The following is a 13,861-nucleotide window of genomic DNA, read 5'->3' as shown; positions in this document are numbered from 1 at the left end:
TCTCTTCGTTTCTCCCTTACCTGGGAGAAAGTTATTTCCAGTCAAAAAAAAATCTGACTAGTTTTATAACTGAAAAAGCTTCCTCTGAGACGGGAGCTCGTCTCAGAGGCTGCACAGGCGGAGCGATTTCTCCTGGGAAGTCCTCCCAGGGGGGAGGTTTATTCCAAACCGGACCTTCTTCAGCTTCTGTCGGATTTCCTCCCTCAGTCAGTTTAAAAGCTGCTCTGCCACCTTTTTAATTTTAAGTGCCAGCAGTCTGGTTCCATTCTGGTTCAAGTGGAGCCCATCCCTTTTGTACAGGCCTGGCTTGTCCCAAAATGTTCCCCAGTGCCTAACAAATCCAAACCCTTCCACCCGACACCATAGTCTCATCCACGCATTGAGACTGCTAAACTGTGCCTGTCTGGCTGGTCCTGCGCGTGGAACCGGTAGCATTTCAGAGAAAGCCACCTTGGAGGTCCTGGCTTTCAGCATCCTACCTAGCAACCTAAATTTTGCTTCCAGGACCTCACGGCTGCATTTCCCCATGTTGTTGGTGCCATCGTGCACCACGACCACTGACTCCTCCCCAGCACTGTCTACCAAACTATCTAAACGACGGGCAATATCCGCAACCTTCGCACCAGGCAGGCAAAACACCTTGCGGTCTACACGCCCATCACACACCCCACTGTCTATGTTCCTAATGATCAAATCACCCACTACAAGGATCCCTCCACCCCCTGGAGATATATCCTCGGCATGAGAGGATAGCTGCTCATCCCCCAAGGAATGGGTCCCTTCTAAGGGATCGTTTCCCTGTTCCTTGGCTGGATGCTCTCCTTCCCCGAGACCATTGTTCTCCATGATAGCAGAAGAGCTATCATCCTTGGAGTGGAACACAGGTATAACGTCCCTGAAGGCCTCCTCCACACATCTCTCTGCCTCTCTCATTTTTTCCAGGTCTGCCACCTTGGCCTCAAGGAAATGAAGTCGTTCCCGGAGAGCTAGGAGCTCATTACACCGAGAGCACACCCACGACTTCTGTCCAACAGGCAGATAGTCGTACATGCTGCAGGCGGTGCAAAACACTGGAAAGCCCCCACACCCCTGCTGGCTTCTTACCTGCATAGTGTTGTTTAAGGTTTATTATGTCAATGGGTTGGAGACTGCGGTTTAGTTGAGGTCAGGGAACAGACAGGCAGAGTGGGGGGCCCTTGCCTCCTTGCCCTGCTGCCAAACTTGCTCTGCGGCTTAACTCACCTTGACACTTTGTCAGCTGGGGCCTTGATGCTTCATCAGCTGGGGCTCCCTCTAGTTCGTGGAGCAGTCTCCCTTGCTAGGGTGCTCTGAATTTATATGTGTGGCTGGTCCCTCCCAGCTACTGCTGCCAGCCAATGATGTGTTAATTGAGGCTGATGGCTCAACTATCAGCTGGGGCTTAACTCTTTAGTATTATCTCAGGCTTCCTTCCTTTGAAGGCAGGCTTCCTTCCTGAGCGAGGGGTGGGGCTGTTTAAGCTTTTGGCTGCTTTCAATCTAAGCAAGGGGCTGCGACTTCCAGGCAAGTCTTTTTTGTTTGTTGTTTTCCCACCTAGAACAGCCTGACCTTTCTTTAACCTAGTCCAGCATCCTGTTTTCACAGTGGCTAGCCAGAAAGGGAAGCCACGAAACAGGTCAGCTGCCCATCGGCACACTCTCTCCACCTGCAGTTTCCAGCAATTAATATTCTGATAGTGGAGGGAGAGGAGAACATAGCTATTGTGGCTAGTAGCCATTGATGGCCTTGGTGTTTGGAGAAGGGCAGGGGTTGAATTTGAGTAGTGTACACCCGATGCATTGTAAGTACATTATTTACCCCAAAGAATCCTGGGGACTGTAGTTTACCCATCACAGAGCTACAATTACCAGTACACTTTAAAAAAAAGCTATAGTGCCCAGGATTCTTTGGGGGGAAATAACATGCTTTCAGCGTGCTTTAAATGTATGGTGTGTGTGTATGCAAGAATAAATACATTTCAAGCATTTATCTCTTAGCATTCTGGATTTCTTGCTATGTAACACGGTGGTGGTGTAGTGCTTAAGGTGTTGGACTATGACCTGGGAGACCAGGGTTTGAATCCCCACACAGCCATGAAGCTCACTGGGTGACCTTGGGCCAGTCGCTGCTTCTCAGCCTCAGAGGAAGGCAATGGTAAACCACCCCTGAATACCGCTCACCATGAAAACCCTCTTCATAGGGTTGCCACAAGTCGGAATCGACTTGACGGCAGTCTATAACAATGCCTTCCCCATTTGTTGATGGACTCCATCCCCCATCAACCCCAGCCACTGTGGCCAGGTGTCAGAGATGATGGGAGTTGTTGTCAACCAACATCTGGAGGGCACCACATTCGCTAACCCTGGTATTCAAGCCCCCAGTTTTGTGCCTTGCTTTAATTCTTAATTCCACACTGTTGGTGGTTGTCTTTGGCGTGTTTCACATCTGGGACTGCACGGCAGCCTTCTCCTTGGCCTGGGGAGTGGGGACAAGATTGAGCGTGAGAAAAACACAGCAAAGGAAGGATTTGGGGGTCTTATTGTGTTGAGAATGGGTAGGGCCAGCACTTCTGCACGCTGTCCATCGTGCGAAGGAGATAAACAGTTGGCTGGGTTGTGGATTTTTTAACTGATTTTTTTGTATTTAATGGCTGAGTACACACCATACATTTAAAGCTTGTATGTGCAGCCAATCGTTCTAGCTGCATTCTAGTCTGTCTGTCTTCATATTTTTGCAATTCTTACCCCAGCCTGCTCTTGGGAAGCAGCATAGATACCTTTTTTAAAAGCAAAAAATAAGTAAATTAATAATATATTTTGCTGTCCGAGGGGAGGATTTAAAGTGCTGTACCTCACCATTAAGAAGCCACAACCTATATGTCATTTTAAAAGTCTTACCAAATTGCAATGTTTTAATAATTTGCAAAATCAGCTGCCAGGGCAGCCCCTCACTGTGTCTGCCCCCTGGCAGCACCCCCGCACGCACCCCCAAGGGGCTAGGGAGGCTTTGAAGGGGCAATGGCTGGTGGGGACAACTGGTTCAGTCAGACTTTTCATCTTGGGTGGGTGGCACTTGTTTTTTGGCTCTTGGCGTCCTGTGTTTTGAACCTGGATGCAATGAGAGGCAGTTTTGCACAGAACTCTTGTGTTTTGAACTGGAGGAAGCCCCTGTGAGGGCCAGGCTTTGGAAGCGGCTTTTCAGGGTCTCATTTAATTTAGATGGAATGGAAGCTAAGCTGGAAGATATCAGAAAATTTGAGGCATGTGCAATTCAAGCAGAGTCTTTCGCAGCTTTAAGATTCTTCCCACTCAACCCTTTTTAAATGTTGGTTTCCCTGTAGTTTCTCTGTAGTGATAACTTCGTTCTAGTTGCTGGCTGGCCTCTTTGGGCTTGAAACAGAAGTCGTCTAGCGTGCATTCGTCCTCACAGGTGTGGAATGCCTGACACCTGTGCTAAGCCCCTTCTCTTCCCCCAAATCTCTCACCAGGTCTTTTGTCAGGTATTACTGTGGGGCTCTGAGAATCTCTGTTCAAGCTGTCCCGGGCCTAGGCAGAAAATATAAGAAGTGTCGGGAGGAAAGTCCTGTTGTGGTATTCTGCAATTCAAATAGGCTCTGTTCTGGGTTTAAGCCTTTTCCCATGCAAATTGTTCAACCTTTTTTTTGGAGGGGGGTAGTTTTGAGCTGAATCTTGATATATTGTAGATGTCCAGAGCCTGACTAGCCTCCAAGCTGAAGCTGTCTAAATGCATTCAGCATACAGGAGTCTTCCCCCCCACCCCGGGCTAAGGTCTAGCTCATTGTGCAGTCACTCCCCCCACAGCGGTGTAAACCTGAAGCATACACTTGACTCACCTCCATGTGCAGGAAGAGCTTGAGGAAGAATGATTGACAGTAGGGGAATGGAATGGTGGGCGGAGTCAGAGTGATTGACAGGTAGAGAATGTCTGTTAGGGAATGACAGTTAAGGGAGATATTAAAGTATATACAGTAGGGCCCCACTCACACGGCGGGTTACATTCCGGACCCCTGCTGTAAAGTGAAAACCGCTGTAAAGCGGAACTCATTGAATAGAATGGCACCCGATGCCCAAAAAACGCCGTAAAAGCCGAACAAGCGCCGTATGAGTGGGGCTTTAGTCTATAATTGCATCTAATTGAGACTGCTGTATTAGCGAAGCGCTGTGAAGGGGGGCCCTACTGTATTTGAAAGAGAGAGGATAGCTGTTATGAAACCCAATAGAGTTACGGTGGATCAGGAAACTTGAAATATAAGAACTTGGTACATATACACGACTTCTTTTGGATGTTTTCATTCCTTAGTTAAATATTTCATGTTTTAATGGCCCTGTCATCTCCAGGTAGGGCCTGGCAATGTCCCCTTCCTGAAACCTTGGACAGCTGCTGCCAGTCAGTGTGAGCAATACTGAGCTAGAGGGTGATAATGATTTGCATTTGTTAGTAATTTAGATTTCTCTATATCCACCCTGTCAAGAAAGGATTTCTTAGTTCAGAAAATGGCTCTGTGCTCGGACTTCTGGGTAAGTGGCTGGCCTGTGTGGGGAAAAAATATTTTTCCAGTTTTCCTAGGCCATGTTCAGACCAGACATTTATTCCACTCCAGTTCCCACAGTGATTTAACAATCAGTTCTTCATCCCAGTGAATTCTGGGAATTGTCACTTTGTGAGGGGACCAGAGGTCTCTTAACAACTCTCAGGAGAGCCAGTGTGGCGTAGTGGTTAAGATGCTGGACTAAGACCTGGGAGACCAGGGTTTGAATCCCCACATAGCCATGAAGCTCACTGGGTGACCTTGGGCCAGTCGTTGCCTCTCAGCTTCAGAGGAAGGCAACGGTAAACCCCCTCTGAATACCGCTTACCATGAAAACCCTATTTGTAGGGTCACCAGAAGGCGGAATCAACTTGAAGGCAGTCCATTTCCGTTTTCAACAACTTTCAGCACCCTTAGCAAACTACACTTGCCACTTTGGGGGAAAGACATGACTGTTTGAGGAGGAATGATAGCGGAATAAATGTCTGGTGTGAATATGGTCCTACTAATTGGCTGTGAGCTGATCCGTTCCACCGGTGTGATCTCTGGTATGGGGTGCACTTCAAGACCGTTATGGCACCCCGCTAATTGGAATCACATACTTCTGTGGCGAGACTCGCATACACCTCAAGTCTGCAGTGTTCCAGCCAAGCGCCCCTCTGATTGGTCAAGGAATCTGCCTGGCCGTTCCTAGGCCTTTTCTATGAAGGTGATGTGGGTTCTTTGTTGCCTACCCCACATCTTGATTCCAGTCTTCAATGCTGACCCTTATGAAGATCCTATTGCTGACCTCTATGAAGATCCTATTGCTACTTGCTGGTGTAGCGGGATCAAATGCTGTAAAGTGGTTTATTTTAGAGTACGCAGGCTGGCTTTGTTGTTTTACTGTACCAGTCTTGTAATCTCCTTAAATGCGCTTTGGTATTTCTTAACCTCTTTTTATTTTCACTGGTATGTGGGTTATTTTATGCTGCTATATTTTTAAATAATGATTAATAAATCTACCTCTTATGATCGGGTGTGTTTTCCTGGATGACAGTGTGGTCCTAAATCCAGACCTGACTGCTTTGGTCAGACTGCTGCTGAGGCTCCAGAGACAGAGTCTGGTTTTTTAGCTCTTGCCAGAGAATCTCAAAGGGTGTCCAGTGTAAGGCTTGGGAGACTTCTGGCCCAAGTTCAAGTAGACTTAAGGAGTGGGGGCAGCAATACTACCTTGCAGGGTTGGTTTTTCCCTGGTTGTTGGCCCTTGTTATATCAACAAGGACACTGGCCCTGGATTTGGAGACAGGTGTTCCTTGACTCACATCATAGCTTTTACAAATTCCATTCCCTGCTTCCCTTTATTGCCTCAAAGGCTTTTTCTTACCCTCCCTCTGCCAGTTCACCCCTTGGCTCCATGTGCCAGCTTGCCTTCCCCATCTCTTTGCCTTCCTAAGACCACTCCTCTTGTACCCAGGGTATCTCTTCCAAACTTATGAACTCTCCTCCTTTGTTCCCCCCCCCCACTAATTCCCATCTTGGGCCTCCTCCACGGGGTCTGTTGTTGCATGGTCGGATCTTTGAAGAACTGTGGTTTGGAGGGGATGTTCTTGGGGGGGGGGGCTCACCAGAGCTTTGACAGTTAAGTTTCATTGATAAATTTATTTACAAAATATTTATCTACAGCCCTCTCTTACAATGTCAGAGCAGTGTACAGCAATATAAAGACCTACCTCTTTGCCCAGGCATTTTAAATTTTTTAAAAATTTTAAAATTGAATTTAAATTTGGAATTTTAATTATGTTTTATTGTGTACTGTATTGTATTTACATCCGCTTGTATTTTAATCTGTTTTATTATGCTGTTCGCCGCCCTGGGAGCTTATTGCTATAGGGCGGTCTAGAAATGTAATAAAATAAATAAATAAAATAAATAAAAGCATTAAAAATATTAAAAGGACTGCAAAGATATGTGTGACTTCTGTGGAGCCACCACTATTGTCCAATGTGCATTCTTTGGTTTGTTTTAAATTGCTTTGTTGAATTTTAACATTATATGATGGTAGCCTGCCTTGGGAGCTTGTGATAGAGGGTGGGTAAGAAATCTCTTAAATAACTCTCTCCTTCCCCACCCCGGTGCCCTTGTTAGGGTCTTTCTCTCACTCCCTGCATTATTTCTGCACGGGGGTGTCAGAGTCCAGCCAGGAGCTGCCCCAGTTCACTGCTGTGGGGTACGTGGATGACCAGCTCTTTGTTCAGTACGACAGCAACACTGAAGCGTATCGGCCTCGAGTCTCCTGGGTGGAGAAAGTGGAGGAGGAGGACCCTCAGCACTGGAGGAAGGGCACCCAGACATTCATGAAGGCTGACATGGAGTTTCGGAAATACCTGCCAGCTCTACGGAATTGCTACAAACAAAGCAAAGGTGAGTGGAGGGCAGGAAATGGACTGACTTCAAGTCAATCCTGACTTATGGCTACCCTATGAATAGGGCTGTGCAGCCGTGGGCAAGCTGCATAGTCCCAAGGAGGGCAGGAGGGGAACGGATTCTCTCTGTCTTCGCCCACTCCCAAATATTTGTCCCTCACTGGGAGAGGAGATGCAGAGAGGTGACGTGGGAGGGAGGAAACGGGGATTCCTAACAAGAGATAAGCACCTCTCCCTGTTCCAGTCAGCCTGAATACCACTTAGGAGGTGGAGGAAGTGGGGGAGGGCCAAGACATTTCCCCTCACCCTGTAGTGAACAGATGAAGGGGACACACCCCACAACAGCACCCACCCTGGAAGAATTAGCCTTGCCCTCCAGTTCCACACTTCATCAGTGCAACTCCAGTTTTCCAGTAACCCTAACCCTGAATTAAACCTGGGAGCAACCGGTTCTTCCTGTTCTCAGGAGAGGGTGACTGTGCAGAGTGCTGACTGGCTGGTTCTTGTGACAGTCACAAAGCCGTCTCCCTCTTCTGCCACCACCAGCCTCATCATTTGAGCAGCATGCTGACTCGGGGGCTCTGTTGGCAATTGCAAAGCCATTAGCCCTCCTTCCATTTCCAGCCCTTAACATAAAACGAAAAGCAAATTCCATAGTTTAACTATGTGCTGTGTGAAGAAGTACTTTCTTTTGTCTGTCCTGAATCTTCTGACATTTAGCTTCATTGTATGTCCACAATTTCTAACGTTATGAGAGAGGGAGAAAAACTTCTCTCTCCACTTTCTCCAGGCCGTGCACAATTTTATAGACTTCTATCATGTCGCCTCTGACTCGCCTTTTTCTCTAAACTAAAAAGCCCCAAATGCTGCAATCTATCCTCATAGAGGAGTCAATACATCCCCTCGATCATTCTGGTTGCCTTTTTCTGAACCATTTCCAATTCTACAGTATCCTTTTTTGAGGTGAGAGGGCCAGAACTGTACACAGTATTCCAAGCGTGGTTGCACCGTAGATTTGTATAATGGCATTGTGACATGGCAGATTTATTTTCAGTTTCTAGTGATCCCTAACATGAAATTTGCCTTTTTGTCATGGCTACCACAAACTGGGTAAACATCAAGTTATCCACTACGACCCCAAGGTCTCGTGCCTGGTCAGTCACCACCAGTTCAGACCCTATGAGTGTAGATATGAAATTAAGGTATATGTATATTTATTGCCCCAATGTGCATCACAGAATTGGTAATTTCTTGAATGGTGTTACATCTAGTTTAGATTAGAAAAAGTAAAAGGGAAGTCGCAAAACTGAAGCTACCCAATGACAAGCTTAATTTAAAATGAAATATTCTTCATGTAGTAGGTAGCTAACCAGTGGAACTCACTGCCACAGAGTGCCAAGAAATGTAAGAAAGAGTCTACTGAAAATAGAGCTCAAAAAAGGGCTGTTCAAATTCATCTCAGATGGCTGAAGGGACTGGATTGTTTTCCCTAAATCTGTGATAAGGGGTTGGAGAGAGATTCCAAAATCCAAATATATGAAGGAAAAGAGGCCTCCCTTCCTCTTCTCTGTTTTGCCTGACTGTTGGTGCTGCAGACAATAAACAGAGCAGGAGGAGGTTTGTTTGTTCATTTTTTAACAAAACTAGCTGCCTGACCTTCTGCATCCTTACTCTGAGGTTAGTTCAGCTGAGTTCATTTGGGCTTACTCTCAGGTATATATGCAAGATTGCATCTTTAATTGAGTATTGGCTGCCCATTAGCTCCCAGGCTAAATCCAAGGTTCTAGTTTTGGTGTACAAAGTCCTATCCAGCTTGGGACCAGTATACTTGAAAGACCGTCTTACCCTTTATATCCGCAGTCGATCACTGTGCTCTGCAGGTGAGGGCCTCCTGCGGATACCATCTTATCAGGAGGTCCATTCCACACAACACAGGAAGCAGACCTTTAGTGTGGTGACACCTACTTTTGGCATTCCCTCCTCTTAAATATTAGACAGGCGCCATCTCTGTTATCTTTTTGGTCCCTACTGAAGCCCTTCCTCTTTCAAGAAGGCTTTTAAGTAAAGACCTTTTCCCAGTCTGCGCCTCTGTTGGAATTGCTTTTTAAGATTTTTTTTAAAAAAAGATGTTTTGTTTTAATATATTTTAATGTCTGTTTTTATGATGTTTTATAGTGTTTTTTGTTTGCTGCCCTGGGCTCCTACAGGGAGGAAGGGCAGGATATAAATTTGATGATGATAGAATCATAATACAGTGCCAAAATTAAGAATTCTGGAGCTGCAAAATGATTTATTCAGAAGGTAGCACAAGTGAAATAAGATGAGGGCAGGAGGATGGAGGAGAGCCTGTTTTTAGAAGATTTGGTGGTGGTACCCTGGGGTGAGTGAGGGCAGTGCTGGGAATGACAGGGCGCCATCTTAGTGAGGGTGGTCTGAATTCTGATCAGAGCACAGGGGCCATTTTGGAATGGGGCAAATCCCACTTGGGGCTGAGCTTTCCTCCTGAGTGATGTGGAAACTTCTTTCTCCAAACTCTCTTCTGTGATCCTCCTTCCAGGGAGCAGATATTTGACAGGGGTGGGTGGGGGAGTGGAGAAGGGCAGAAACTCTTCCTTTGGAGGTGCAGCATCAGAACTCCTCTGCCTTTTGGATGCAGGTTGGGGATGAGAGACCCCCTGAGTTTGCCTTTTACTTCCTGGACCTGAGAGGGAAGCACAACTGGAGACAACCCATATATCTGGAAATGGCTCCCTATGTCCCCCCCCACACACACACACTTTTTCTTTCTGGATGGGAAGTGGAGAGCCACAAAGCTGGGGGGCCTGCGAGATCCAGCCCTGGAAGAGATGTGGGGCAGTGCCCTTAACTGAGTCATTTGGGGAGGGGCTGCTCATGACTGACAGGAGCAATTCTCCACCCCCGGCAGTCGGGAGAGTCCATTGGGATTTGTTGAAAGGAGGGTTAGAATGGAGAAAGACAGAGGAGGACATGTTATGGGGATCAATATTTATTTGTTAATCAGTGTTAATGGTCTCAACATGTTATGGGGATCAGTGTTTAAGAAGCTAAAATAGCGCTTTATTTTTTCAGTATTGACTTTCAAGGTTTTTGGCAGCCACTATCTCTTTCCCAGTCCACTGACCTCTTGGATGTCTCTCTTTTTCAGGCTTTCACACCCTGCAGCTCATGTACGGCTGTGAGCTGAGCCCCAACGGGCGCAAAGGAGGGTACTGGCAATACGGCTACGATGGGAAGGACCATGTCCATTTCAACAAGGAGACCCAAACCTGGGTGCCCGCCAAGACGGAGGCTCAACGGAACGAGAGCATGAGGGACCCTATCTTGGCGCTTTCCCCAAACAGGAAGGCCTACCTGGAGAAGGACTGCATTGAGTGGCTGCAGAAATACCTGGAGTACGGCAAGGAGGCTCTGCTGAGGACAGGTGAGGGGTGGGGAGGGCTTATTATTGCGGGAAGGCTGGCAATATCCCTCCACACTCCCCCTCCCCTCCTCCAGTCTTTATTTTTGGATGAAAGAGACAAAGCCCTCCTTTGTGCAAGTGGCAGGAAGGGAGACCAGGATCGGGACTGGGTCACTTCAGGTCACAGTGTGTGGTGGTGGTGGTTGATGTTGCTTTTAAAAAATCACACATTAATTTTTTTAATAAGTGGGGTGGCTGACCCAAGAAGAGGCGTGCTTGTGTGCAGTTTGCATGGCACTTTGAGGATAAAGTCTCTCAGCTCCGTGATGCCTTAGATGCTTGACCACAGTATCCGCCTGGACTGGCTCTGTGGGATGGGTATTGGGGGCACAGTCTTACCCTGGTTCGTTCCTACCTTAGGGCCATGTCCAGAAACTAGCACGGGGGGACTGCGTCATGGCCCCACAGTCTGCCAAGGACACGATCCTGTCGCCGGTGCTATTTAACATCTATATGGAGCTGTTGGGAATGATCATTAGGAGCTTTGGGGCAAAGTGTCGTCAGTACCGTGATGATACCCAGCTCTGTTTCTCCATGACATCTGTGTCAGGGAGGGGCTGAGCATCGTCTGGATGCAGTTGTGGAATGGATGAGGGTTGATAAACAGAACTTGAACTCTGGGAAGATGGACGTGCTGTGGGTGGGTGGTTCCAGTGTCCGGGGATTGGCCATTTGCGTGTTCTGGATGGGGTTACTTTCCCTCTTAAGGAACAGGTGGGTAGTTTGGGGGTGCTCCTGGATCCATCTTTGTCACTTGAGGCTCAGGTAGCCTCAGCAGCTTGGAATGCCTTTTACCTATGCCAACTACAGCCGTTCTTGGACAGGGATAATCTGGCTGCCGTGATTCATTCATTGGTAAATCAAGACCTAATTATTGTAATGTGCTGTATGTGGAGCGACCCTTACGCCTGGGTAGCTGGTGCAAAATGCTGCAGCTAGATTGTTGGAGGGGACAAACTACCAAAAGCACATAACTCTGGTCCTTAAAAGCTCGCACTGGCTGTCCACATGTTATGGGGCCAGGTTGAAGGTTCTTGTTTTAATTTACAAAGCCCTGCACAATTTGGGCTCAGGATATATTAAAGACCATCGGATCCCTTACATCCCAGCTTGATCACTGAGATCTTTGGGGGAGTCTCTGGTGGTCGTCCCCCATGGCTCAGAAGCACGGCTCTTAATAACGAGAAGCTCTGCTTTCAGTATCATAGGCCCAATCCTGTGGAACTTCCTCCCAGCTGAGACTAGACAGGCACCCTCCTTGCTGAACTTCAGGTACATGACTTAAGAATTTCTTGTTCCAGCAGGTGTTTCTGGGTAGGCTTGGTTTTGTGATAGAATGCTATGGTTTTATTGCTGTATTTTCTGTTTGTTTTGTTTTTGTGAACACTGCTTAGAAATGTAAATGATTAAGACGTACAGTATCTAAATGTCTTAAATAAAGAAATAATGTTGAAGTGAGCGTGACCAAAGTGTAAAAGTGGGCATGGCTGATGAAAAAATTAAATGGCCAATTTGAGAGATCTGGGGGTTGTCACAAAAAGCTTTGGGTATTGCAGAATAATATTCCCTCTCTCTTCCCCCCCTCCCTCCCACCCAGTAGGAGCCCAGGGTGGCAAACAGGGGGCTCATGAGAGTGGTCAGTGTGAAGTTTTTAAAAGCAATGGACAAACATGTTGTTGTTATGTGCCTTCAAGTTGATTATGATTTATAGTGACACTATGAATCAGCGACCTCCAATAGCATCTGTTCAGATCTTGTAAGTTCAGGTCTGTGGCTTCCTTTATGGAATCGATACATCTCTTGTTTGGTCTTCCTCTTTTTCTGCTCCCTTCTGTTTTTCCCAGCATTATTGTCTTAAAACATTTTGGTATCAAAATGGTGTGCCTATGAGAACAGCCGTAGCACATAGCCAGCATAAGCCATGTTTAGAGAGATCTGAGCCACTTCATTATCTAGATCCTGTTTATCTATGTGACCTGATAATATTCACGCCTGAGCATATTTGTTGAGATTTCACCTCAAAAGGCCACATTTGAGCATGTGCAACAAAATGCAAGGGAGGCTGGGAATTCTCCTCTTTGGAGGTTTTCATCTTTTGGGGAGTCAGAAGGTGTCAGATATCTAGTCTCAGGGTATGGGGTGGGACTGGATGACCACCTGAGGTATTTACATGCTATTAACATGCACCATTCATCCTGCCAGCTACTGGAGAAGTTCTTTTATGTTGGCAGATCCCCCCACGGGGAAGGTGACGCACCAGGCAGGTCAGGATGACCAGGAATCCCTCATCTGCCAGGCCTATGGCTTCTACCCCAAAGAGATTGACACCTTCTGGAGGAAGGACGAGAAGGACATGGTGCATACCACCTTCCGCAGGGATGTTGCTCCCAATTCCGATGGGACCTACCATGCCTGGCTCAGCATTGACATCGACCCACAGGACAGGGACCACTACCGGTGCCATGTGGAGCATGATGGCCTGCGGGAGCCTCTTGTCTTGGCCTGGAAAGCAGCTGGTGAGAATCTCCTTTGTCAGATCAATGGATTCCAGGCAGAGCATTTCCACCGAGGGTGGAAGGAGGAGGGACCCCAGAAAGAGCCCCCCATAGCTCCATTGCAGGCTGGAACACTCCAAATTACCTTCACTGTGCTTTGGGGTACAAAGTAGGATATGCACCCATATGACTAAGGTTGCACCCATATGACTAAGGTTGCACCCATATGACTAAGGTTGCACCCATATGGCTGAGGTTCAGGGAGCTAGAGAGGTGGTTGTTTCCAGGAGGGGAGTTTGAAAGGCAACTGCTGGAAGGAGAGGCCATCTCTTGTGGAAGGAAGGTGGAGGAAATTGCTGTTTTTTATGGATATGGTTATGTGATTTAAATAGGACTGTTATTGTATGAGGTCGCTACATGCCTCTTAAATAAAATGTTTTTCCATGCTTTTCTGAAGGCCTCTGATGCTAGGCTCTGGGTTGCCTCAGAGAAGAGGGGATCCTTTCATAGTGGGGCCACTTTGAAGCACACTGCCATAGCGCACTGGTAGAGCATCTGTTTAGTGCATGTGAGGTCCCAGATTCTGCGCCCAGCATGTCTTCTTAAAGGCTCTCAGAATGCCTGTGTGAGGCTTTGTGGAGCTGCTGCCATTCTGAACAGCATGGGGTGCATTGTAAGAGCCTTTGGGGGTGAAATGGCCTGCCCAAGATTGAAGGTTCTGCATACTCCTCTTTGTCCATAAGTTATCCAGATTACTTAAATGGCAAACATGGTCACCTGAGCTTCCAGAGTCTCTACCAGCAGTTAGTCTGGGATAGGCGGACTAATGGTCGGAGATCCCACCAAAGAATATACTCAGGCCTAGGGATGTCTGAGGAAAAGTAATTAGGAGCTCAACAGCAGAAGATCTTAT

The 13,861-nt window shown here is 47.2% G+C and overlaps 1 protein-coding gene across 1 annotated transcript in view; it reads left to right on the top strand.

Annotated features, from left to right (window-relative positions):
* Nucleotides 1–13,861, top strand: part of LOC133378954 (uncharacterized) — a 56,408-nt gene that overhangs the window by 26,904 nt on the left and 15,643 nt on the right. The window contains exons 10-12 of the mRNA XM_061613565.1: nucleotides 6,695–6,970; nucleotides 10,139–10,414; nucleotides 12,685–12,969. Coding sequence (XP_061469549.1) covers nucleotides 6,695–6,970; nucleotides 10,139–10,414; nucleotides 12,685–12,969 — 837 coding nt within the window. The remainder of the gene's footprint in view (nucleotides 1–6,694; nucleotides 6,971–10,138; nucleotides 10,415–12,684; nucleotides 12,970–13,861) is intronic.

This window comes from Rhineura floridana, chromosome 3 (assembly GCF_030035675.1).
Source record: "Rhineura floridana isolate rRhiFlo1 chromosome 3, rRhiFlo1.hap2, whole genome shotgun sequence".
Classification (NCBI taxonomy): domain Eukaryota; kingdom Metazoa; phylum Chordata; class Lepidosauria; order Squamata; family Rhineuridae; genus Rhineura; species Rhineura floridana.
The sequence above is the reverse complement of the archived record's forward strand: the minus strand, read 5'-3'. Positions and strand labels throughout refer to the sequence as shown.